At 37.1% G+C, this 25,873-nt stretch overlaps 1 protein-coding gene across 1 annotated transcript in view; it reads right to left on the reverse strand.

Moving 5' to 3' along the window:
- The window catches only part of LOC131161600 (protein SABRE), a 134,360-nt gene that overhangs the window by 79,500 nt on the left and 28,987 nt on the right, over positions 1 to 25,873 (reverse strand). Inside the window, exon 3 of the mRNA XM_058117465.1 lies at positions 20,521 to 20,781. Within this exon, the coding sequence (XP_057973448.1) occupies positions 20,521 to 20,781 (261 nt within the window). The remainder of the gene's footprint in view (positions 1 to 20,520; positions 20,782 to 25,873) is intronic.

Genomic DNA, 25,873 nt, shown 5'->3' on the forward strand with positions numbered 1-25,873 from the left:
CAAACCCCTCTCATACATCCACCGCCTCAATACAACACTATCTATCAACCAACTCAATACATTCACCACGAGAACAAATAAAAATGGGATAAAAGATCCCTTTTCCTAACCACCCAAGATGATCTAAAGCACTCTTTAGGCTGCCCATTAATAATCAAAGTAAAATAAGCATTAGATAGACAACCTCTTATTCAATAAATCCACCTAACACCAAACCCTTTCCTGAAAAGCACCCTATCCAAGAAGTCCAAACTAATGTTGTCGTAAGCCTTCTCAAATCTAGTTTCAACACAATGCCTTTTCTCTTTCTATGACTTACATACTCCACCACCTCATTAACTCCTACAATAGCACCCACAACCAAATTCTCCCACAAAAACACTTTGTACAAAAGAAATAGTATCACTATGGACAAAGCTCGGCCTATCAGCAATAACCTTAGCAATGATGGTACACACGCCAGATACTAAACTAATAGGACAAAACTAACACTTTTCTTAACCTATTTTTCTTAGACATTAAATAAAAGCAGGTAGAATTAACTATCTTGCCCAATTTACCATTTCCATGAAACTTGTAAAACACCCAGATTAAGTCCTCCCTTGCACATCCGGGCACTCCTAAATCAGGTAAGTCAAACCCATCCACCCCTAGATCATTATCTCTCTCAAACTTTAAAACCACTGCTCTAACATCCTCCTCATCAGAAGGCTTCTCCAACCAAAACATGATTATCTGAAATAGGACTCCACTCCAATCCCTCAATAACTGGCCATTCTAAATCTATCACTCGCCATTTGCCACCTTATGAAAAAAACTTGGAATAATAATCCCATCCTTGAACCACCTAAACTCAATTATTCCCCCAACCCCTTTCAAAAGCATTCTCTTTAACTCACTCCTCAAAATCACTTAACTCCCTCCTCTCTAATGAACCCCTCAATCTCTTTCCCATCTAACACACTCACATCACTCAAAATACTCACTTTTTAAATCTAACATCTCCAAGAACCTCTAAATTCCACCCTTTTTTAGCACCCCCTCCTCAATCTCTTTCCCATCCAACACACTCAATTCACTCAAAATACTCACTTTTAAATCTAACATCTCTAAGAACCTCTAAATTCCACCCTTTTTTAGCACCTCTTTAGCACATTTAAGCTTCTTCATAAATCTAACCCCTCCCCCCAAACCAACAATATCATAAATACACAAAATTTCCTTTATTCTATTATGAAAGCAATGATGATCCATCCACATATTTTCAAGCAAGAAAAGAGTAGTACCCTGAGTAACCTTCCTAGATTCCAAATACATGGGTTTTATTTTTTTATTTTTTTATTTTGATAACAAAAGAAGGAATTTCATTCATAAGAGGAGAATTTACAAAAAGGATAAAAAGACTTCTCCCACAAAAATACATGGGAAAATAACCAAAAACAGGAATAGCTAGAATCTTTTGAGTAGGATCAAGAACCTCCCCTTCCCACTCATTAATAAAAAGAACACAATCTAGGCAACTAGCTATACTCTTTCCGCTAGCTGACCAAGTAAATAAAGCATTGTGTAACAAAACATATCTCAAACAACAATCCCTACTGAAGCTACCAAAAAACTGCATGCTAGAACAAAGCCTCCCACCATCCCTTTTCTCCCAACAAGAATCTAACCACGTTATTTGCAAGAAAAACATGAGTCATTTGTACTGTTGAAATGGATGAGATGATAAAGCAAATTCAAAAACTCCAGCACCATGTTGATTGTAATGAAAATCATCTTGGTAATGAAAATAATTCTAAAAATGGTCCCTAAAATGATGATGGTGATGTTAATCTCTTTTTTTTTTGGATAGCAAAAGAAATCCATTAGATAAAGAAAGGATGTACAATCAGGAGAAGAGACATCTCCTTAATGAAATCTAGGAACCCCCGGAGAAAACAAAAACAAAAAAAAAAAAAACCAGAAAGTGTAAATAGCATCACAAGAAAATTAACAAACCCTAAGAAGAGAATGACAATAGCAGTTGAAGTTTCCATTATGGTGATGTTAATCCTTTCCATCATGCTCCAAATCATGATTCAAGTGATGATTCTTCTCCAATCACCGTAGACAAAAGAATCAAAAATTTCCAAGAGATTCTAATGTGAAAGTGGATATTCCAAAATTAGGAAGAATGCAACCTAATGATTTCATTGATTGGCTTCAAACCGTTGAGAGGTGGGTCTTTGATTTCAAGGAGTACTCTAATGAATTTAATGTGCAGCTAGTCGCTCTAGAACACAAAAAATATGCTTCTTTATGGTGGAAAAATCTCAAGAAGCAAAGATCTCATGAAGGGAGAAAAAAGATTCTTGCCACCACAGTTTAGGCACAAAACTTTTCTAAAATTACATAATCTTAAGGAGTACACAGAGAAATATGAACATGAAATGTTGAAGCTTGATATAATTGAACATGAAGAACAAACAATAGCTTGCTTTTTAGGTGGGTTGGAAGAGGAGATGAGCGAAATGGTTAGTTTACAGCCTTATTGAAGTTTTTAACAATGTGGGGAAATTTGGGACAAAAGTTTAAAAAATAATAAAAATAAAATAAAATAAATAAAAAATAAAACAACACACTGTGATTTCAAGTCACGAATCTGGGTGAACTCTTCAAACCAAGGGAGTGCACCCATGTAGAAGCCTAATATAGCAGCCAAGTCCTCTTCATCTAACGCACTAAAAAGGGTAACGTTGGGGTGTCCATAAGTCAGCTAGGACATCAAATGCTAGCTCAAAAAAGTGTTTTAAGAGTAAAAAATATGGGCATTTTGCCTTTGCTTTTCCACATTGCAATATTTTCTCTATTATAAAGGAAGAGATAGAAGGTGGTGATGTACTGATCTACTCAAAGAAGGAAGAAGAAGAAACCTATGCTCACCGAGGAGATTTACCTACCATTTAAGTGTTTTTGAGTGTTGCCAATGAAGAAGATGAAGATTGAGTTTGAACATTTTACACACTAGATATAGTTCAGTTGGATGGTTTGTAATGTTATTATTGTTAGTGGAGCTTGTCCTAATGTTGTATTCACAAAAATACTAGACAAGTTGTGGCTTGAAATAGCGGCACATCGTCATCCTTACAAATTAAGGTGGTCAGATAAAGGCCATGAACCAAAGGTAAATAGAAGGTGTCTTGTTTCATTTTCAATTAGTAAGAAGTACAGTGATAAGATTTGGTGTGATGTTATACCCATGGATGCATGTCATTTCTTGCTTGATCATCCATGGTAGTATGATGGGAGAATATATCAGCATGGTTACAAACCTTTTCTTTCGTAAAAGATGGTGTGAAGATTGTCTTTCTAAACCTAAGATCATTTCTAAACCTTTGAAAGAGGCATAAATTAATTTGATGAACTAAAAATGTTTTTGGGTAGTTTAAAGATGGCATATGCTCTTTTTCTGTTTTCAAAGAAAATGAGGGAGTGAGTAACCACCTAAAGTGCAACCTTTACTTGATGAGTTTAATAATCTTTTAAGATATACCGCTAGGTCTTCCTCCAATGTGAGACATTTAGCATTGCATTGATTCTATGCTTCCCAACAAGACAACCTATAGATTAAGTCCAAAAAAGCATCAAGTATTGCAAAGGCAAGTAGAATAACTTATGGCAAAGACTTTGGAGAAAGAAAGTGATAGTCTATGTGTTCTATCATCCCATCTTGTGCCCAAAAAAGAATGGATCACGGTGAGTGTACATAGATAACAAAGCACTAAACAAGATTTATGTTGATTATCACATTCCTATTCTTCACCTTGATGATTTATTTGATCAACTAACTGCTACTACAACTTAAAGACACATCTAAAAAGTGGTTATCATCAAATCAGAATAAAATAGAGCGTGAATGGAAGACAGCTTTCCAAACATGGGATGGCCTTTATGAATGGATGGTTATACTAGTTGACCTCTCGAATACTCTAGTTTTATGAATGATGTGTTTAAACCATTTATTGTCAGATTTATTGTTTATTTTAATGATAATCTTATGTATATCAAAGGCAAGAAGGAGCTTCTTGATTATTTGCAAGCAATATTTCAAACCTTAAGAGACCATAAGTGTGTCATTTTTTCACTAGTAGTCTAAGCTTATGTAATACTAGTAATATTGAAGCAATTAAAAGCCAGCCTATTCCGACCATGGTTTTAAATAACGGTCGTGACCGTACATAATGCCGTTACATAACGTAACGGACTGTTACGCCAAAAAAATTATTAATTCTTTTACTTTTTATCGTCACTTTTTCCCTCTCTTTCATAAATCATTCTCAATATACCATGTGGCGAGAGGGGGAAAAGATTATAATGAGGACAACAATGATACAAAATTTACTATTTCTTTAAATACTCACAAGAGATGGCATTAATTAACAATTTGAAAATGCTAACTTGTTAGGAAAATATTTTATTTTGATGATATTAGTAATTTGATATTTATGTTCTATATTTTTCAACTTCAACCTTCTTCTTTTCTAGTTATTTTATATTTGTATTATTCGTATGTCTTATGTGTCTAATAGATTAATGGACTATATAATGTATTTTGTTTTATTAATTAATTTAGCACACATAAGAACTTATCATAGATAAGAACAATGAGAAGTATAAATACACGCACACATAATTTTTCTATCAATGGTGGTTTAAAATAAATGTAAACTTGTTGCCCTTACCAAATAACTTAGTCGAACTAAAGGATCCAAAATATACTAAAACTCTTTCTAAGAAGGGTTAAAAGCTTAAAACATGCAAGTATGCTAATATGCACAAGGTTGTGTGTGCTTGAAAAAAATTCACAGCCGTTACACCCGCTTCCTGTTATGTAATATCCGCTACTCCCACTTCCTAATACACCTGTTACCGTTACGTTACGCTACTCGCTACCGCGATTTAAAGCCATGATTCCATCACTACATGACAATTAGAATTTTGATGGCCTTACATCTTTTTATCGCCAATTTACCATGAATTTTAGTACCATTATTGATCCAATCACTAAATGTTTGAAATGAGGCAATTTTAAGTGGACAAATGAAGCTCACAAAAGTTTTGAGCTCATTAAGCAGGAGGTAACAAGCTTTTGAAGATGAATTGAAGCTTCCAACATGGGAATTAGTGCATTCCTTAGCCAAGGAGGTTAATCGATTGGTTTTTATGGTGAAAATCTCAGTGATTATTGGAGAAAAATATTTCGTTTATGGCAAAGAATTTTATGCCATTGTCAGTGCTTTAGACCATTGGAGGCAGTATTTGCATCCTAAGTCATTTGTGCTCTATTCTGAACATAAAGCATTAAAGATTCTTCACAGCTAAAAACTTGGTAGTTGTCATGCACCATGTGTTGGATTTCTTCAAACTTTTTAGCATTTCAATTAAGATTGGAGTTTAGAACGTTGTTGCTAATGCTTTGAGCTCTAGGCATTCTTCGCTAACTACTATGCACATGAAAGTTGCAGGTTTTGAAGCGTTGAAATATCTATACAAGCTAGGTTGTGATTTCAACAAGATATGGGCAAAATGTGCAAGTGGGCTTTCTATGAATGTTCTATTGCTGGATGGTTTTCTTTTCAAGGAGAACCGTTTGTGCATTCCACAAGGTTCTTAAAGCGAGGGTATTATCTTTGAATTTCATAGTGGAGGTCTTGCTGGTGATTTTGCCAAAGATAAGACACTTTCTCTGTTCAAGAAAATTACTGTTCGCCAAACATGGAAAGAGATCACTAGGTTTATTCAACCTTGCAGAACATGCCATATAGCCAAAATTCATAGGTATCATGGGAAGATATTGGATTTTGTTCTTGGATTGCCTAGGAGCTCACTGCAAAATTCAGTCATGATGGTGGTTCATCGTTTCTCTAAAATGGCACATTTAGTTTCATATAGCAAGACTCTTGATGCCACTATGTTGTTGACCTCTACATAAGAGAGATTGTCAAAGTCCATGATATTCCAAACAACACTCGCTTTAAATCGGAATTCCAAGTTTATGAGTCATTTTTGGCTCACACTTTAAAGAAAAAAAAAAAAACTTGGAACTCATCTTCAATTCAACAGCACCTGCCATACCCAAACTCATGACCAAACAGAGGTTTCAAACTAGGGTTTGGGAAGTCTTTGGAAAAGTTTGGTTAGGAAGAATATTAAGGATTGAGATCTTGTTTTGCCACAAGAAGAATTTGCTTACAATCAATCAGCTAGCCAAAGCATTGGTTGTAGTTCTTTTCAACCTGTTTATGGCCAGAATCCATCGAGTCCTTTGGATTTGATTCCTCTTCCAACTACTAACAATTTTAGCATAGATACTGAGAAAGAGCAAATTTAGAAGTCACATGAACAGGTTTGTGAGAAGATTGAGAAGCAAAATATGAGTATCATGGTCAAGCTAAACAAGCATCGAAAATTTTCTGAATTCAAAGAAGTTAATCTGGTTTGAAATCACCTTTGAAAGAGGAGATTCCCCCAAGGCCAATTTGGAAAGCTCAAGACAAGGCCTGATGGTCCATTCAAAGTTCTCAAGCTTATTGGTGAATCTAGTACATTATGACGTTTCCAATACTTCCAATGTTAATGATTAATCCCCTTACTAAGGCGATGACAACACATATGACTTGAGGATGATTCTTCTTCAACCAAGGGCGCATCACATAGGAGTATGCTCAAAGAGTTCTGGTGAATTTGATCTGTTGAAAGGTGACTTAATGATGCAAAAAAATCAGTTCTTCATGTGTGTTAAGTTTGGCCTAATTTTGAGCCCGATTTTGAAAAGATTCTAGAGCTTCAAATATGCACATCACCTATTGATTTAAAGTTGAAGAAGGGCCCTTTACACATTAATTGGAGTTTTCTACTAGAAGTTAGATCATTTGAAATTTTAGTGTGCAGTCTGTCAGCTTAGCTTCCTTTGTGTCAGTATTCCCAATGTAAGAAAATGTATTAAGCTTTTCTTCTGAGTCTTTGTTTTGATGACGTCAATTATTTTTAGCTAGAAATGTGAAGTAGCATTTTCCCATGCTTGAACGGCTATTCCAAGTTTGTAAAAGCATCCATGGGCATGCATTAGCAAATATATCATTTCTCTGAATGAAAATTGGACATTTTGGCCTTCACCTTGTTTCTCTTCAGTTCTGTATCACCTTTATGAGTGGTAAAGTTTTTTTTAAAACTTTGTATCTCTAAAGTGGTGAGTTATCTGTATCTTTAGAGTGGTGAGTTTCCTTGTCTATGCATCTCTTTGGTGGATTCCACTGAGTGTTGAGCAAAAATTCCTATGTGTGCATGTGATTTGCTAGTTCCTCATTTCTAGCAATCCAGTGTCATCCCCTCTCAAGTTGTATCCCAATCCTTCACAAAACTCTAGATAAATTCAAATCAAACTTCTGGAATTTTTTTTTTTTTTTTTGTAATATATATCAGAAAAGAAAGATTAATTACAGGGAAACCAAAAATTAAAAATTACAAGAGTCAACAAAAAATAAACCACTATGTCATGTGGTCATAGTATCCACCATCTGTCTTTAGTAATATTTATGGGCATGACTGATCCTTCAAAATCTCTCTTATTTCTTTTCCTCCACACAAACTAAAAGAAGACAAGAGGAATGAGGAACAAAGCTTTCTTATTCTCCTTGCAGGAGCAGATACCTTTCTAGGCCCACAGCTCTCCTTTCACTGTTTTACCAAAAGAAGACAAGAGGAATGAGAAACAAAGCTTTCTTCTTCTCCTTGCAGGAGCAGATACCTTTCCAGGCCCACAGCTTTCCTTTCACTGTTTTGGCAGAAACTCACTGCTGCCTTGCTGCCTCATCAGACAAGGGGGCAAGACCAAAATAATTCTAGTCCAGAATCAGTGTAAGAGGATGTGATCAATAGATAATCACTTTTCAAACACAACAAACACCTGTTGACAAGAGGCAGTCTCCTTTTTCACAGCTAATGCACAATAAGAATTCTCCCAGAGTTGAAACAACTTTTGTAGGGACTGCTGTATTCCAGATGGGCTTCCAGGGAAAGGGTTTCTGCCGAGGGAGTGAGTTTACTATAATATAATTGGACCATAAATCTGTCTCTCTTACTCAGGATCCACTTGGGAATGTTAATAGTGTTCCACACTTGAATTTTACACAAGCCACCATAAATTTCTTCCAAGATTCTTGGCCTGCAACTCCCTCATTCCAACTGTCATTGCCAACCAGCCTCTCTTCCCCAGCCTGCAAATCCCTGGCGAGCCTTCCAGCAATGCTCCCATCCTCACAAATTGAACAGACAATTGCCGATTAGCTTAGACACAATCTCCATGCATCAGCTGTCCCTACCATTGCTGAGCAACCAAACCTTGCCCTTTCGCAATCCCATACAATAATCTGAAAATTTCCACCACCATGTTGCTTCATCTCCGTCTGATATCCTCACCAAGTCCTTCTACCTGAATCAAACAACTTCTTGATAGAAATTAATTTCCAAAATTTATTCTCCATAAGTCTCATTAGATGACCATTCTGAAATCTCAGTTTTTAACCATGGATATGCTGATTTTTCAAACCAAAACAGCTGAAGTTGGTCTTTTATATAAAATAGCCATTCACCCTTAAAACCAAGAGAAATGACCTTACCCCAGATTTGTCCGTGATTCACAACATATTCAACCCATCATATTTTTAAAAATGGAAGATTTTTCTGTCTACTTGGATCAAACATGATAAGACCATGAAATCTGACATCATCACAATCAGTTGCTGCTGTTCACACACAGCACACCACTCTGTTCACGCATTTGCTCAACACACTGTTCATGCACTGCTCATCCACCACTCTACCTGCTGTTCATGTACTTTGTCGCTGTCTGTTGCTACTGTTCACACCCATGTCAATTAGATTCATCAGAGAAGATATATGCTGGAAACAATGTTGGTTTCCAGTTCAGTTACCATGCGTCGCACTCTCTCAAATTATTTACATCTTAGTAAAAAGATTCCCATGGTACCAATAATTACCCCATTACTTAAAGATGAAGGAAATATGCCACAAAAATTGTGTTCTCTGGTTCATCTATAGTGCATCAGGCTCTCTCTTGCAACTTTTTACCTTCAGCCAAAGAAAAAATTGACATATTTTTTTTTCTGTTACTTTCTTTACATCACCTTCATTCAATATTATTGAATGATTTGAGTAAACTGGAAGACCTAGTCACAATGGTAAGACTCTCCCTCTATATTTAAACTATATGTCAAAGTACATACAATGGCCATAATACCTTTACTAACTCTCACTTGTTAACATGACACTAATACACTAACAATGCTAAAAAACTAAGATAACCATCAATATTTAAACTATATGTCAAAGTACATACAATGGCCATAATACCTCTACTAACTCTCACTTGTTAACATGACACTAATACACTAACAATGCTAAAAAACTAAGATAACCATCAATACTTCCCCTCAAATTGGAGCAGATATATCATATGCTCCTAGCTTGTTACAAATAAATTTAACACAAGCACCCCACCCCCTCAAGGCTTTAGTAAATAAATCAGCAAGCTTCAAATCAAACTGCACATGAGTGGAAGCAATGAGCTTCTGCACAAGTTTCTCCTAAACAAAGTGGTAACCAACGTCAATGTGTTTTGTCTGCTCATGGGAAGACTAGGTTGGAGGCAATATGAATGGTAGCTTGATTGTCTCACATTAACTCTATATACTAAGATTGTCAAAAACCTAGTTCTTCCAACATGTTCTTCAACCAAACAAGTTCACATCTAGTGTGAGCCTGGCCCTATACTCTGTCTCAGAACTTGAACTCGCCACCACAATTTGTTTCTTACTCCTCCAAGAAACCAAATTTCCACCAATAGAGATAAAGTATCCGGTTGTGGATCTTCTATCGAAAGGTAACCTAGCCCAATCTGTATCAGTATATCCCTCAATATGAGTGTAACCTTGATCCTGATATAAGAGACCTCTCCCAGGTGCACCATTGAGATATCTCAAGATGTGAATTATTGCATCCTAATGACTTGTTCTCGGAGAATCAAGAAATTGACTCACAAAACTTGTTGCAAAAAATATATCCAACCAAGTGACCGTGAGATAATTCAAATTTCCAACAAGTCTCAAATATCATCTTGGGTTGGGCAACAAATCACCCATATCTAGCACTATCTTACTATTAGGATCCATAGGTGTATCAAAAGGTTTGGATCACAATGGTCCAATCTCATCTAAAAGATCAAGAACATACTTCCTCTATGACAAGAAAGTTCTGGTATGAGGTCTCTATACTTCTATACATAAGAAGTACTTCAATGGTCCAAAATCCTTTGTCTGAAGCTTAGTCTGCATGAAATGCTTTAGGCTCCGTATACCTTGATCATCATCACCAGTAATCACAATATCATCCACATAAACAATAAGCAAAACCCGTCCTGATGGAGCATGACAATAAAATACAGAATGAACTACACACCGCCAAAGGCCAAACTTAAGTACAACAACAATAAAACCATGCCCTAGGAGACTCTTTAGTTTTTCTTGAGCCAACACACAAACTCCTCCTGGGCAAAAAACTGTGGTGGTTACTCCATATAAACCTCTTGAAGATCACCATGTAGGAAAGCATTCTTTCTTTGTTTTTTGATAATGAAAGAAGAAATCATTTATAGAATAAGAATATACATCTAGGAGAAAAAGACATACTCCTTAATAAAGTTTGGAAAATCCAAATACAGAACACAAACAAACAACCTACGGACTATAAAGAACAAAAGAGGAAAACAAAAAAAAAAAAAGCATCACAAACTAACACTCCAACACACAACGCCAATCATGCCGAATATCAGAAAAGCTCACCCCCTTAAAATTCCCTTGTCCCACACACCAAAGAGAAGCCAAATAATGTATCTTTTCCCAAACCAACACCTAAGCTGACTTCTTCCCTAGGAAAATGTGCACATTATGCTCCATTCACAACCAACACAAAAAAAAAAAAAAAAAACTACACATTTCCATAGCGCTGCCCTTCCCTTTTTCCTGCCAAAACCAACAGAAGTCACCGCCAAAAAATCCTCCACTATTTTTGAACTCACCCAACATTCACCTAAAATGCCAAGTAGCTTATTCCAAACACTCCAAGCATAGCCACATTGAATGAACAAATGTGATGATGATTCTAAACAATTAAAGTAGAGAACACATGACTGGAGATATAGCCTTCAAAGGTCTCCTAACCTGCAACAACTTACTAGTATTAATTCTATCAAGCGCAACCAATAAGATAAAAGCCTTAATTTTAAAGGGGACTTTAGCCTTCCAAATAGAACTATAGAGCGGAAAAGAAAAATCGGACTATTCAAAAAATCGGAAAAAGATTTACACAAATAAACCCCCGAAGGATCCAAAGACCAAGACCGCCCATCCTCCTCTATAGAAAAATGACAGTCATTTAACAAAACTAGCAAAGATGATAGCTAGTTTAGGAAGATTAATGGAAAAGTTTAGGGAAAAGAAGAGGGACTTGCATATGATATTTATTGACCTTGAGAAAGCATATGATAGGATACCTAGGGAAGTTCTATGGTGGGTTTTAGAAAAAAAGGGTGTATATAGTAGGTATACTGATGTCATTAAGGATATGTAGGATGGAGTAATGACTAGTGAGAGGACTATAGATGGAGAAACTAGAGAATTTCCAATCACCATAGGTGTACATCAAGGATCTGCTTTAAGTCCCTATCTTTTTACTTTAGTGATGGACCAACTGACTAAGAGTATCCAAAAGGAGGTTCCATGGTGTATGTTGTTTGTAGATGATATTGTATTAATTGATGAAACTAGGGATGAAGTAGAGACTGAGTTAGAATTATGGAGAGAAGCTTTGGAATCTAGAGGCTTTATGATAGGTAGAAATAAAACAAAATATATGAAATGTAATTTTAGTAATGATAGGAGGAATATTAGAGACGGAGTTAAACTTGATGATGAAGAAATAAATAACACTAGTAGATTTCGATACCTTGGATCTATTATGCAAGCTAAAGGAGAAATTGAAAATGATGTAATGCATAGAGTTAATGCAAGTTGGGTAAAATGAAGAAGTGCTTCAAGTGTGCTTTGTGATCGTTGAATACCCTTAAAATTAAAAGGGAAGTTTTATAGGACAGCTATAAGACCAGCTATGCAATATGGATCAGAATGTTAGGCGACGAAGAAATAGAATATCCAAAAAAGTAAAAGTTGTCAAGATGAGAATGCTTCGACAAATAAGTGGTATAACATTAAAAGATAAATTAAGGAATGAACATATTCGCAATAAGTTAGGTGCAGCTCCTAAGGAAGATATGATAAGGGAGGGACAACTCAGATGGTATGGACACTTGCAACGTAGGCCACATAGTGCGCTAGTGAGGAAGAGTGAGTTAGTCAATGTGGGGGGTAGTAGAAGAGGTAGGGGTAGACCTAAAATAACTTGAAAAGGGATAGTGAGTAAGGATTTAATATCCCTAAACCTGTCAAAAGAAATGGTCCATAATTGCATAAATTGGCGGAAAAGGATTCATATAGTCAACCCCACCTAGTGGGACTTAAGGCTTGGTTTTGTTGTTGTTGTTGTTGTTGTAGCAAAGATGATAGCTCTCCCATCTCTGTATCATTTAAAGATCTACGTAAGTGGAAATCCCAAGAAGGCAAATGACCCCCTGAATCAATAACCAAAGAAGAAATGGACTCATCACGCCCTAAGCTTAGGCAAAAAAGGTGTGAAAAAGAGGTGAAAAAACTCCATCCCCCAACCAAGGATCTTTCCATAACCAAATACTACTACCTCTACCCACCAAGAATTTAATATGGGGAATGAAGAGGGAATAACTCTAAGAGCCACGAACTCTCCAAAGAACATCTAAATCTCAAATTAATATACCACCCATTATCATCTAATACGTACTTACTTTTTACAACCAAATGCCATTGAGAGTAATTCTCTAGCAGAAACCTCCAAATCCATTTAGACAAAAGGGCTGTGTTTATAGACACTAGATTTCCTATACCCAAACCACCCTCCTATTTAGACCTACCCACCACACCCCAATTAACGAGATGATCCCTACTACCCCCACCCTCACCCACAAAAAGTCCCTCATAATCTTCTCAATCTTATTAGCAACCCTTGTTGGAATCTTAAAAATCGGAAGGAAATATAAAGGGATACAAGAAAGACAGGCCTGGATAAAGCAACTTTCCACCCATCCAGTCGCTCTTAGAAACCCTTTCCACAATAGGATCCCAAAAACTAGCAGATCTAGGATTACACCCCTCCCCTCCCAAAGGAACCCCAAGATAGGACAGCGACCAATCCAAAAACACTACACTCCACCTCCATAGATAGCTTCCTAACATACTCAACAGTTATATTGATAGCAGTGATACCGCTATTACCCATATTAATATTAAGCCCATAAGCCTTCTCAAAAACATGAAGGAGACCCAAAATATTCTTAAAGGATGGTTTATGATCCTCTAGAAAAAAGATAGTCTCATCAGCAAACTAAAGGGGCGAAACCTTGACCCAATCTTTCCCCACCATCAAGCCTTTCACTAAACCTCTATCCACTACCCTATTTACTATCCTACTCAGAGAATCAGCCACTAAACAAACAAAAACGGGGAAAGAGGGTCTCCTTGCCTAATCCCTCTCGTAGCTTTAAACCAATATTTAGAATTACCATTTACTAATACTGAGTAGCTCACATTAAGCAAACAGCCTCTAATCCAACGCCGCCATCTCTCTTCAGACCCCTACCTCACAAAGATCTAGCCTAGGAACTCCCAATTCACTCTATCATAAGCTTTCTCAAAATCCAATTTAAAGATTATAACCTTCTTCCTCCTCCTCCAAATATCCTCCACAACCTCATTAGCAACCAAAATGGCATCCACAATTTTCCTATCCCACACAAAAGCACTTTGAGCCTTAGAAATAGCCCTATCAAGCACCTTACTTAGCCTACTAGCTAACGCTTTAGTGACTATTTTATAGACACTGGAAACTAAGCTAATAGGTCTATAGTCAAAAATCTTAATAGATTTATTCTTCTTCAGCACGAGAATTATAAAAGTGGACTTAATGCTCTTGCTTAAAATCCCATTCCCGTAAAATTCAATAAATACCTTAAGCAAATCATCCTTAATCACCTTCCAACAATCTTGGAAGAAAGCCATACTAAAATCGTTCAATCTCGGAGCTTTATTCCTCTCCATCCCAAAAAACATGGCTCTCACTTCCTCTTCCTCGAAAGGTTATTCCAACCAACTCACCTCCTTGCCAAATAAAGGGTCCCACTCTAATCCTTCAATCATAGGTTTGCTAACATCCTCTCACAATACATATTAGAATAAAATTTAGTGATTTCAGCAAGAATTTGACTCTGATCGATTATAATGACCCCACTATCCACTTCCAAATCCCTGATCAAATTCTTCCTCATTTTCCCTGTTGTCATCCTAAGAAAAAATCTAGAATTACAATAACCATCTCTGATCCATTTAAACTTCGTCTTTTGCCTCCAACTTCTCATTTCATTGAAAATCACCTCTTCTAACTCATTCTTCAAAGATACTCTTCTCATCTCTTCCTCCCCCGATAAGAGTATTATCTTTTTCCTTCCTATCTAACTAAACCAACTCACCCAAGATAGTCGCCTTTCTAAACCTTAAGTCTCCAACTCCCTATTCCAATCTTTAAACTTCTCTTTTAACCTTTTAAGTTTTTTCATGAATCTAAAACCTTCCCAACTCTCCACATCCTCATTCCAAGAATTCCCAACTAAAGGCTGAAAGGAATCATGATCCAACCACAAATTTTTAAACCTAAAAAGAGTAGGCCCCCAAGCAACTTTTCTCGATTCCAGCAAGATGGGAAGTGGTTAGAAATGGGCCTAGGTAAATAGATTGAGATAGATAAGGGAAATCATTCTCTCACTCTATACAGAAAAGGAATCTATCAAGCCTACTTGCCACCACTCTAGCCCCCCACCGACCACGTAAAATTAGCATTATCAAGAGGAAGGTCTCAAACCACACTCCCTAATAAAAGAATCAAAACTCAGCATAGTATCAGTATCTCTATAACCTCCTTTCTTCTCTCGAGGAAACCTCACCGCATTAAAATCACCTCCTACAATCCAATTAGGAGCACAAAAGTTGTACACGTAACCAAGTTCATTCCAAAAAGAGCTCCTAAGGGTTGGTCTAGATGGGCCATACAATGAAACCCACAAATGACCCTGCCCCTCTCACATCTACTAAAGCGGAAAGAGAGAACTAGACTATCCACTTCAACAATAGAGCGAGTATCCCACATTATCAAAATTCCACCCACAAACCCTCAAAAAGGTACAAAGGCCAAATCTTTATTGCAATCTTCCCAAATCCCTTCAACACCCCCTCCCCCCCAATCAACATTCTCAAGTTTGGTCTCCTAAATCAAAGCCATATCAGGGGAGTTTCTAAGCAGGACCTTTTTTATTAACCCCATCTTTTTATAATCTCCTAGCACTTTAACATTCCAACTAATGATTTTCATAATTTCCCTCGTTTACTCCCCCTCCCCTTTCCTAAGTCCCTTCCCTCCCCCATAGTTAATAGAATAAACCAAATTCTTAAGTTCTTCCTGCACCTTTAATTTTCCCATTCATAAGTTAACGACTCACTGGCAATTTCACCTCGATCCCTGCTAGACTAACTAATTTCAAACCTAGGCCCTTAAGGAGTTTATTTGGATCAAGAATATCTCTCTCACTACCCCCCCCCCCCCACCCCCAAGGCCAATACCAGAAGTGCTAACCCCTAGAAGAACCCTCCCTGTGGCATAAAGTGTCAGAAGCAATAATGGATTGAATAGGAAGGGGAAGGATACCTTTTCCAAATTTGGACAAAAGTTCAGACCAGCCATAGAAAAAGCTCTCTTCATCGTTACCCCTCTTTTAATCGAAGGAATGTCGACGAATCCACCATATCAGAATTAGGCTTAAGGAAAACGGACACAGACCCCTTATGTATCAATTCTTTCACCTGGTTTAAATTGTGCTTAAAATCATTAGTCCCCCCTTGCGCAATTTCGTAGAAAAATTTAATACACTCTTCCCCATACAGCCGCGTGCTTCGTGTAAGTTCATCACTCCATCCTAAAGCTTCCACTCTCTATCCTTTAGAACTTCCCTCTTTTAATTGAGCCAAGGCTTCCTCATCATACAAGGCTAAATCAGCTCTCAATTGATCCACCAACAATTCCTTCTTAGATTCACAAAAACTACTCAAGTCATCAAAAAGACATATCAACTCCCAAGTATCATTATCCTGTAGCACATGCATCTCTTCTATCATTGCATTCCTCCACCCAGAATGGGGCAGGGCTTCAGAAATAGACTTTAGATGAGCAACAAAAGAGAAAGAACTAACAAAATAGTAGATGAGGGTGACAAGAAACCATAACAAACAAAATTCGAGATTGGATGTTGGGTACAAACGCGTTTACCTTTTCGAACAATAAGAGGATTTACCACTTTGGAAATAGGATCATCCAACGAGGGAGCTGGAGACGTAGAACTAGAAATGAGAGGAGGCTCTCCTCCTTTGAGTCTTCATGTGTACGCATGCAAATTGGGACAATCCAAGTGAGAAAGACTCAAACTAGATGAAGATGAAGGAAGCTTGGAAAGAGAAAATAGATTAGGATTAGGAAAGCAAGGAAGAGGAAGGGACTCATTAAGGTAAAAAAAACTCAAGGAATCAGAATAGTACGGTGTATACTCAAAAAAGGTGACATCAACAGAGACAGAATTGATGTAAAATGGGGCTATAACATCAATTTCCTTTTTAAGTATAGGAATAACCTAGAAAAATACATTTGATAGCATGAGGATCCAATTTATCCTTTTCAGGACTTAACTGATCAACGAAGGACACGCAATCGAATATACAAGGAAGGAAGAACAAAGGAGCCCTAGAGAAGATAATTGAATATGAGATTTTACCTCCAAGAATAGAAGATGGCATTTTATTGATGAGAGAGCAAGCGATGAGCACAACATCACTCCAAAAAACTTTGGGGACATTGATTTGATACAATGGGGTTCAAGTGACTTCAAGAATATCACTATTTTTTGCTCCGCAACTCCATTTTGTAGTGGAGTGTGGGCACAAGATGACTGATGAATCATACCAAAGTTAGTCTTATAGGTAGTGAATTAGGTACTAAAGTACTCCTTTGCATTATCACTATGAAGTATTTGGGTTGGCATATCAAACTGAATCTTTATTTGAGAACAAAAGGCACAAAAGATATTAAACAACTCGGAACAATTTTTCATTAAAAACAACCAAGTCATTCTGGAGTTGTCATCAACAAAAGTAACAACTTTGCTGTAACACAACTAGGACCCCAAACATCGAAATGGACTAACATAAAAGGGATAACGGCTCTTTTATTGACTCAAGAGGCAAAGGGAACGTGATGATGCTTTCCTAATTGACAAGACTCATAGTAAAGGTTAGACACAGAACTCAAAGTAGGAACTAGCTATTTTAACTTGTCTAATGATGGATGACCAAGGCGACAATGGATTTGATACGGTATGGCAGCGACACTACAGGCAATAGGAGAAAAGAGTCACATAAAGTAGTAAAGTCCATCAGCCTCACGTCCTGTGCCATTCATCTTTCTTATCATCAGATCCTGAATAAGAACAAAATCAAGAAAGAAGGTTATAGAGCAATTTAGAGGCCATTTGGTATCATTCTCAAAAATTACAGAAACTAAAACCAAAAATCAAAAACAAAAACTAAAAACCAAAAACCAACAACCTGTTTAGCTAATATTTATAAAACTAAAATAAATTTAAAAATTAATTTAAAAATTAATTAAAAAATATTCATTTTCGTGTTTAAATTTAATAATATTATTAAAAAATATGATTAAAATAATAAAATTACAAATAATACACATTTAGAAATACTATAATAAAATAAAATTTATAATAATTATTTTACTTAATTGTTATACTTTCAAAATTTACTTTACAATAAAAATTTTATTGGACATCACAATTGAAAAATAGTAAAAAAAAATTGTAATTGGCTTTATTATAATTTTTGAAATTATGCATATTATTAATTTAATTATATTTAAATTCATATGATCATTTTATTTTAATTTTAGTTTAAAATGTACAAAATGAATGATTTAATCCAAAAGAACTATTTTTGGTTATTAAAATTTCTAGCAATAGGTTGCCAAAACAACTAAAAACCATAAAATCTTATTTTCAATTTTTTTGCAAATTGCTGAAAACCGTCAATGGAAACAAAAAATTGATAACATAAACAGATGCATTTTTATAATCTGTTTCTTCACTATGTAGAAATAAAAACAAAAAAAAAAAAATAGCAACGATACCAAACAGGCCCTTAGTGACTTTGTAATTTTACTTAAAAATAGGAGATTAAAGGGGAGGGGGGGTCTAGGAATTTAGAGAGCAAAAGAGAGATTGAGGGAGTAGGTTTTACTGTTTCTATTCCCTCAGCAGCAATAGTGGACCCATCAGAAAAGGTAAATTGAGGTAGATTTTTTAAATTATTGGAGCGTAGAAAAGAAGTTGGTGACTCCTATCATATGGTCATTAGCAGCGGAGCCAATAACCCAGGGAATAGTGGGAGAGATACGAGATGACATACAGACAGTATAGTTACTTTTTTGAGCAAAAGATGCAATGTGATGAGATGCTTGTTAGAATGCCTGATATGGCAGGAACCTTGAATGCTCCTCCTCTGAGACAACTATAGTACGTTGTTCACTCAAACAAGAATCTGATGACGGAGACACACTTCTGGAATTTGGGAACTCTATTCCACCACACATACAGCCTCAATAGAGCGGCAGATAAAAAATACACAGCTGACAACATGTTTTTCGAATTCACCAACTTGATCCCAACATACACAATCTTCGACAACCGATGCAAACCACAAGCCCAAAAAGTACGAATCAAAACACAGCAAATACCACTATTTCAGGCCCAAAAAAACTCAATAAACATTGACAAACAGCTTCCAGAAGCATCAAACAATCATTCCTCAGATACCCCACATGAGCAACTAAAAAAACGAGATCTTTGGACAAATAACATCACAAAATATTTCAATAATATGTTAGAGGTATTCAAGCACTGCTAGATGAATTCAGGCAAGAAACATGCCTGAAATTGGCTTCACGCTCCAGCGTGTGGGATCCGCCTTGGCAGCATTCAACAGGTGCGTGAGGGCCCGTGGGGGACTGTCTGGAGATGGGATTTCAGTGGGGAGCAGATCAGCAGTGTCAGTGACTAGGGTGTTGTTTTTTCAAAATCTAGTGGATTTTGTGTTCCTGAACTAACAGTGTTGCCCAGGAATTTTCCAGTGACTGCTCTGGCTTCTGGCAGCTGCTGACTGTTTTTTTAGGGCTACAGTGTCGCTGGAAATTCTTCTACAATGGTAGACATGCAGCAGATTTAGGGTTTTAGGCTTCGGTTTTGATGGTGGCTGTGACAATCAGGGTTTATGTCTCAGAATCATGCTCTGATATCATGTTGAATAATTGGGTAAAATGGAAGATCTAATCACAATGATAGGCCTCCACCTCTATTTAAAATATATGTCAAAAGTACATACCATTGACCATAAAATCCAAACTCTCACTTGTTAACATAACACTAACACACTAAAAATGCTAAATGAATGAGATAACCATCAACAAATATTATTATATTTTCTTTCTTTAACTTTCTTTACATTTTCTTCATTCAATATTATATTTCTACTAACAGTTTCCTCTCTTTGATAGTTCCACACGCAAATATCTTTTTTTTTTTTATATTTCTGACAGCTAGAAGAAAAATAAATAAAACAAATTTTCACTTTCCACCTATGCTGTGTGCCTTTCTAGTATTACTATTCTATAACCATTATTTTCATCTTCATGCTAATTTTTGTCTGCACACAAACATAAGAAACAATATAACCATGATTCCACGTTCCACGTTGGCTCCATATACATGCATATAATAACAACATCAGTGTGCCTCAGTCTATGTGAGAGTATGCATGCACACATCTGGAGTTTATAGAGTAATGCCTGATATATGCCTTCAAACCAAGAAATGGTCATGTCACATCCACATATAAAGCATACATAGCACAATTCACTGCTTAAAAGAGATGCATGACCTACTGCAGGTCAAACACTACTTTTTTCTGCTGGGCCTCATGTAGGGTTGGGTTAGTCCAAAACACTATAAGGGAACTTGGTAACCACAATAAGCTTCCCCACACAACATATTGACTCAGTCATGAAAAAAATTATAATAAAGAAAATACCAACAAAATGACTCAAGAGTATAATTCTTAAGCCAGTGAATTACAAAGTCATTTGAGAGACACTGTTTACCTTCACAACCAAATCTGTTACAGAAACTGATAAAAATCTTGCCATGTTAGCTACAATCATCCACTTTCCTCTGCCTGAAGCACGGGGCTTCCGAGATATAGCCTTCTTGGTGGTTTTCTTTGAAGGTCTCATTACAACTTCTAAGTCGCAAATTAACACCTGCAGCTTCGGGTCCCTAGAAATAAAACCAAACCCAAGTTTGACCAATGACTGACGTAGACTGAGTCTGATTTCACCAACGGATACAGATTCAACAGCACCCTGCAACACATAAAGACCATAAACAAAATGATCCCATAGGAGCATTGATTTTTTATCAAAGTAAAAATGCTACTCATCTAAGTTCAATGTTGCCTAACAGGCTAACAGACAGGATATCAATCACAGCCAAAACATTTAAAAAATAGTTTAAAAAATATTAGCAATCAGAATTGAACTCATTCCATTATAATTGCATGAAGGCTTGCCTAAATGAAGCTCTCTAGCCCAGAACAGACCTGTCTGAGACACCAGATAGAGAACTGCAAGCAGAATAGTTATAGACTATGTTTATAAATGGAATATTAGTCAAAATAAACCATGAAATTTTAATAACAAAAGATGAGCAGTCAATTAGCACCAATACTTTGCCACAATGCAAATCGAGAGCGATAATTTTTTGCCTTACAAACAAGCAATTAAAAAGAGAATTTTTTTTTTTTAAGAAGCACGAACACACCCAATACCACAAGTACCAACTCCAGGGCAACTATATAGTGCAAGATGAAAAAAGAAAGCTAAAAACGATTAACAGTAAAATTTTCCTTGGCACCAAGCAACCAATCCTTTACCCATTCTCTTCACCAAAATACTTGAAGAGACGAGCATGGACAAAAATACTTCGATTTCAGCGGCAAAGTGACAAATTTCTATTTTCAAAATTTTTTTTCTCTAGTGCAAAAGAAAATTTTATTCATGGGAAGAGAATTTACACAAGGGAGAATGAGACATCTCCCCAAAAATGGCCTGGAATTAACCAGTAAAACCAGATTAAAAAAATACCAAAAAATAATAAATCAACAATCCAAATTGTTCCTCCAATCTCTATGTAACTTGTGGAAACTAATTCCTCTGAAAAATCCCAAACTAGCACAGCACACTGAGGCCAAAAACTGATTTTTTTCCCCAAACCAGCACCCCGTTCAATTTCTTCCCATTGAATATCCTTGCATTCCATAACCCCCATAAAACTGCAAATATTCCACTTCCATAAGACTGCCTTGTCCTTTCTCCTACCAAAGCCTTTGAAAGAAATAGCCAACAATTCACCACCGAAGAAAGGCAAACCCAGCTCTCTCCAGAAATTCCAAAAAGTGTATTCCAAATCCTCCAAGAATATTCAAAGTGCAAAAGAAGGTGAGAAGCCGTCTCTGAATTTTTGTAACAGAGCACACATATATCAATTATCGAGATAGCCTTTTGAAGGTCTCCTAATGCAGCAATTTATTAGTATTAATTTTATTAAGCACAACCAACCAAGTGAAAGCTTTAATTTTAGGAGGAGCCTTAGCATTCCAAATGAAACAATAGAGTGGGAAAGTTGAATCAGAGTGAGCAGGAGACTAGAGAGAAAAAAGCATTGTACCTTCGAAAAGGGGGAAAATTTCCCTATTCGTCTCTCTCTCTCTATTGCGTCCTCTCCCTCTCTCTCCCCCTCGCGATACTATCCCTCTTCCCCTATCATGTGTTTGTTGCAATGAATTTTGGTCAAGGATATAAAAAGCCAAGTGACTCAGATCGTAGGAAAATCCTTCAATCTGTGTTTGGACAAGGGCGAGAGAAGTTTATCTCTGCTCGTGATCAAGAAGAATGTTATTTGCAGTAGATGGGTGAGGTTATTGGAAAAGGTAGTTTCATGCTTCGTCAAAGGGTTGTCAGTTTTTGGTCGAAGGGACAGGATTTTCAGAATCTTCACAAGGGTATTGCAACTATTGGTTGTCGATTAGGCAGACAAAGGTGGGAAAGTTTTTGGAGCAAGGGTGGGGCTGGAATCATAGGATGTTTTCTACATTCATTCCTGGTGGTGCAGAAGGTGAGGGATGGTGAATCTTCGCAAGTTTTTTCTGCAACTTGGCAAAGGAGATACGAAAAGATGTGGGTGAAACAGTTGCAAAAGGTCAGCCACATTTCAGATCATGGAGGCAAGTCATGTTGGAAGGTAATATAGATGGAGGCAAGGGTCGCAATCATCAAGCCCTCTCTAGAGGTCGAGTTATGGTGGTTGAAGTTGGTAGGGGAAAGAGAGATATGAAGTAAACAGGGAGATTTATCAAGGTGCTTTAATAAGCTTGAGTTTGCCACCTTTTGATAAGAAATTCCTCTTCCATCCAACCAACCTTTTTTCAAATTTTTCAATAATGGGATCCCACACTCCTTTATCTGTGAATTTGGCGCTGAGAGGTAGCCCAAGGCAGTTAATAGGGAAAGTGCCCATTTTGTAACCTAGAAGACCAACAAGGAGAGGCCCATCTACATTTTCTCCAACTAGAATGATTTCACTTTTTCCAAGGTTAACTTTCAAACCTGAAACAACCTCAAACCCTGTCAAGATACGTCTCTCAAACTCAAAATGTGGAAAGGGTCATCCTTACAAAAAATGATAGTGTCATCAGTGAATAAGAGTTGTGTAACCTCCATGGACCTATTGTGTCTGCCAACTCTAAGGCCTTTGAGCAGCCCTTCTCTTGTAGCTTTTATCAACATGGGGCTAAAAACCTTCATCACCACGATGAACAAAAAGGGGGATAGAGGATCCCCTTATCTCAAAGTCTGGAGGATCGAAAGAAATAAGTGGGTCGCTAGTTGATAAGCATCAAGAAGCTTGGTGTGTTGATGCAATGAGCAATCCAATTACACCAACGCTCCTCAAAACCCATTTTCCTAGGCGTATAGAGAAGGAAGTTCCAATTGACATGATCAAAATTTTTCTCCATGTCAAGTTTGCACACCACCCCGTTTTTCTTTTCCCTCCAATAAGTATCCACTACCACGTTAGCTATGAGGGCTGCTTCCATGACTAGCCTTCCTGCCACAAAGGCGTGATGATATTGCCCAATGACTTCCAGAGTGACTTTTTTAAGCCTTGTAGCGAGGACTTTAGCAAAAGGATCTTATAGATACTTCCTACCAAGCTAATTGGATGGAAGTCCATAATGTTGGTTGTCCCGGGTTTCTTCGAGATCATGGTAAGGAAAGTGGCATTGATGCTGCTCCCGAATCTACCCGATCTAAATAATTCCTCAAAAGTGTTAATAAAGTCCTGCTTAAGTTCACCCCAATTTGATTGGAAGAATGATAAGGAGAACCCATTTGGCCCTAGCACTTTGTCTCCATTGCAACCTCCAATGACTTGGAGGATTTCAGCTTCCTCAAAAGGTCTCGCAAGCCCCTCTACAGTGGAGAAGCTGATAGATTTAAAATAGATGCCATCCACTACAGGTCTCTTTGTATTATTTAGTGACTTTCTTTGGTATTCTGCAAATTTTTATTTAGTTGGGGTTATTTCGCAAATATGTGTTAGTTGTAGTAGTAGTATAAGTGCTGGACAAGCAAGTTGATGCGCAATTATCATTTTGAAATCAGATTGCTGCAGTTTCCCTCTCTCTGTCTCTCTCTCCCTCAAGATTCCTGCTTCTCTTTTTCTTCTCCCTTCTTCTTCCTCCTCTCTCATTACTGTTCTGTTCTGCCTTTATCTTCTTCAGTCCTGTTCTGTCCTGCTTCTTTCTTCTTTCTTCTTTCTTCTTTCTTCTTTCTTCTTTCTTCTTTCTTCTTCCATTTTCTTCTAGTTCTCTCCCCAAATTCTCTCAATTCTCACTCTATTGCTGAGTTCCATTAATTGTCCTACATCAAATTGGCATCAAAGAACAAACCACAATCACCACGCAACCAGTCAAAGTTCAGAAATTGCAAGCACTGTTCACCTGCAACTTTTCCCGAAATTACAAATGTGCCACAGGTTCGAAAACCTAATTTCCAGCAACCATTTTTCGACACACCATCAAAATCAGAATCCTAAACACCACCCTATGTAATTTCATTGCCATCCAACCATCTGAGAGACCCCACATGCTGGCTGAAATTTTCGCGGCCGAAACCCCCTGAATCTCCAATTACCTGCAGCTTCCTTGATACACCACCACCCTCACCAGAATACCCAGCACCTGATCTGTCTCCAGACAGAATTTCATCGCCAGAGGAGCCCTGCCGGCACCCCACGAGCCACATACACCAGCCACGCACATGAGGGAGTTGCTGAACTTCCCATGGTATTGTCCAGACCCTTGAGATATTGCTTCCAGCAGCGATATTTTGGACTTTCTCTGGAAATTTTGAAGTTTTTTTTTATTAAAAACTGAATTGTCAAGTTTGGTTTACATCTAAGAATCAATTCAGCTTAATCTTGGACTGTCAGAGCAAATTTCTGAGTTTTGATGGCCCATCAGCATTCAGATTGAGGCCCAGCTGCTATTTCAAGGCTGCTGCTTTGAGGATTTGAGAATTGGGAGTTGAGGAATTGCATGGTTACACTGACAATTTGATGGTTCATGCAATTTGTGTTCAAAATCCTTGGTGGGGTAACCAAATTCTCACATTCCTTGACTAACAATTGAATGTCTAGGGAAATCAGTGAATGCATAATTCCAAGTTTCATGTTACCATTAAAAAAAAAAAATCTGCCGTGTCTTATGAAGTCCCTCATTGCATTATGTTCAATAGCTTCATGTGTATGCATTATAGTAATTTTAGGATTCATATCTGTTAAGGTTTGATATACTGTTGGCCCACAACCTAACAGCTTATGCCTTCAGGTAAAGTAGTAATCAAACATGGTATCAGAGCTGATTACCAAGAGGTCCTAGGTTCTAGTCTTGTTGCCCGCGTCTGTTGTTTGGTGTTTAAAAAATTATTGTACTCCCTGTATTGGTGTTTTTTATCATGTGCTTATCTTCTCACGTGCTGTAGGGCTGCACATGCAGGGAAGTGTTAAGTCTTATTTCCGGCCCACAACTTAACAGCTTAAGCTTTTAGGTAAAGTGGTAATCTAACAATATCACTTGTAGTTAAGTTTAGTCGTCCTCAGCATCATTGCAACATATTGCAGTATCCGTGGTTACCAACAAAGATATTGAAACCAATCCCACTGAACTTGCACCAATTAACACCCAATCCTTATTTGTCTGATTAGGCACTCCTCAGAACTCAGTGGACCAAAAATTTGAGCACTCGCTCAAAAAATTTAGGGACTCCACCATCTCACCAATTTCTACAATAATCTTTACTAGTTACAGAATCAAAACACTCAAAATCTTATTAG

This window comes from Malania oleifera, chromosome 8 (genome assembly GCF_029873635.1).
Source record: "Malania oleifera isolate guangnan ecotype guangnan chromosome 8, ASM2987363v1, whole genome shotgun sequence".
In the NCBI taxonomy this organism is placed as follows: Eukaryota; Viridiplantae; Streptophyta; class Magnoliopsida; order Santalales; family Ximeniaceae; genus Malania; species Malania oleifera.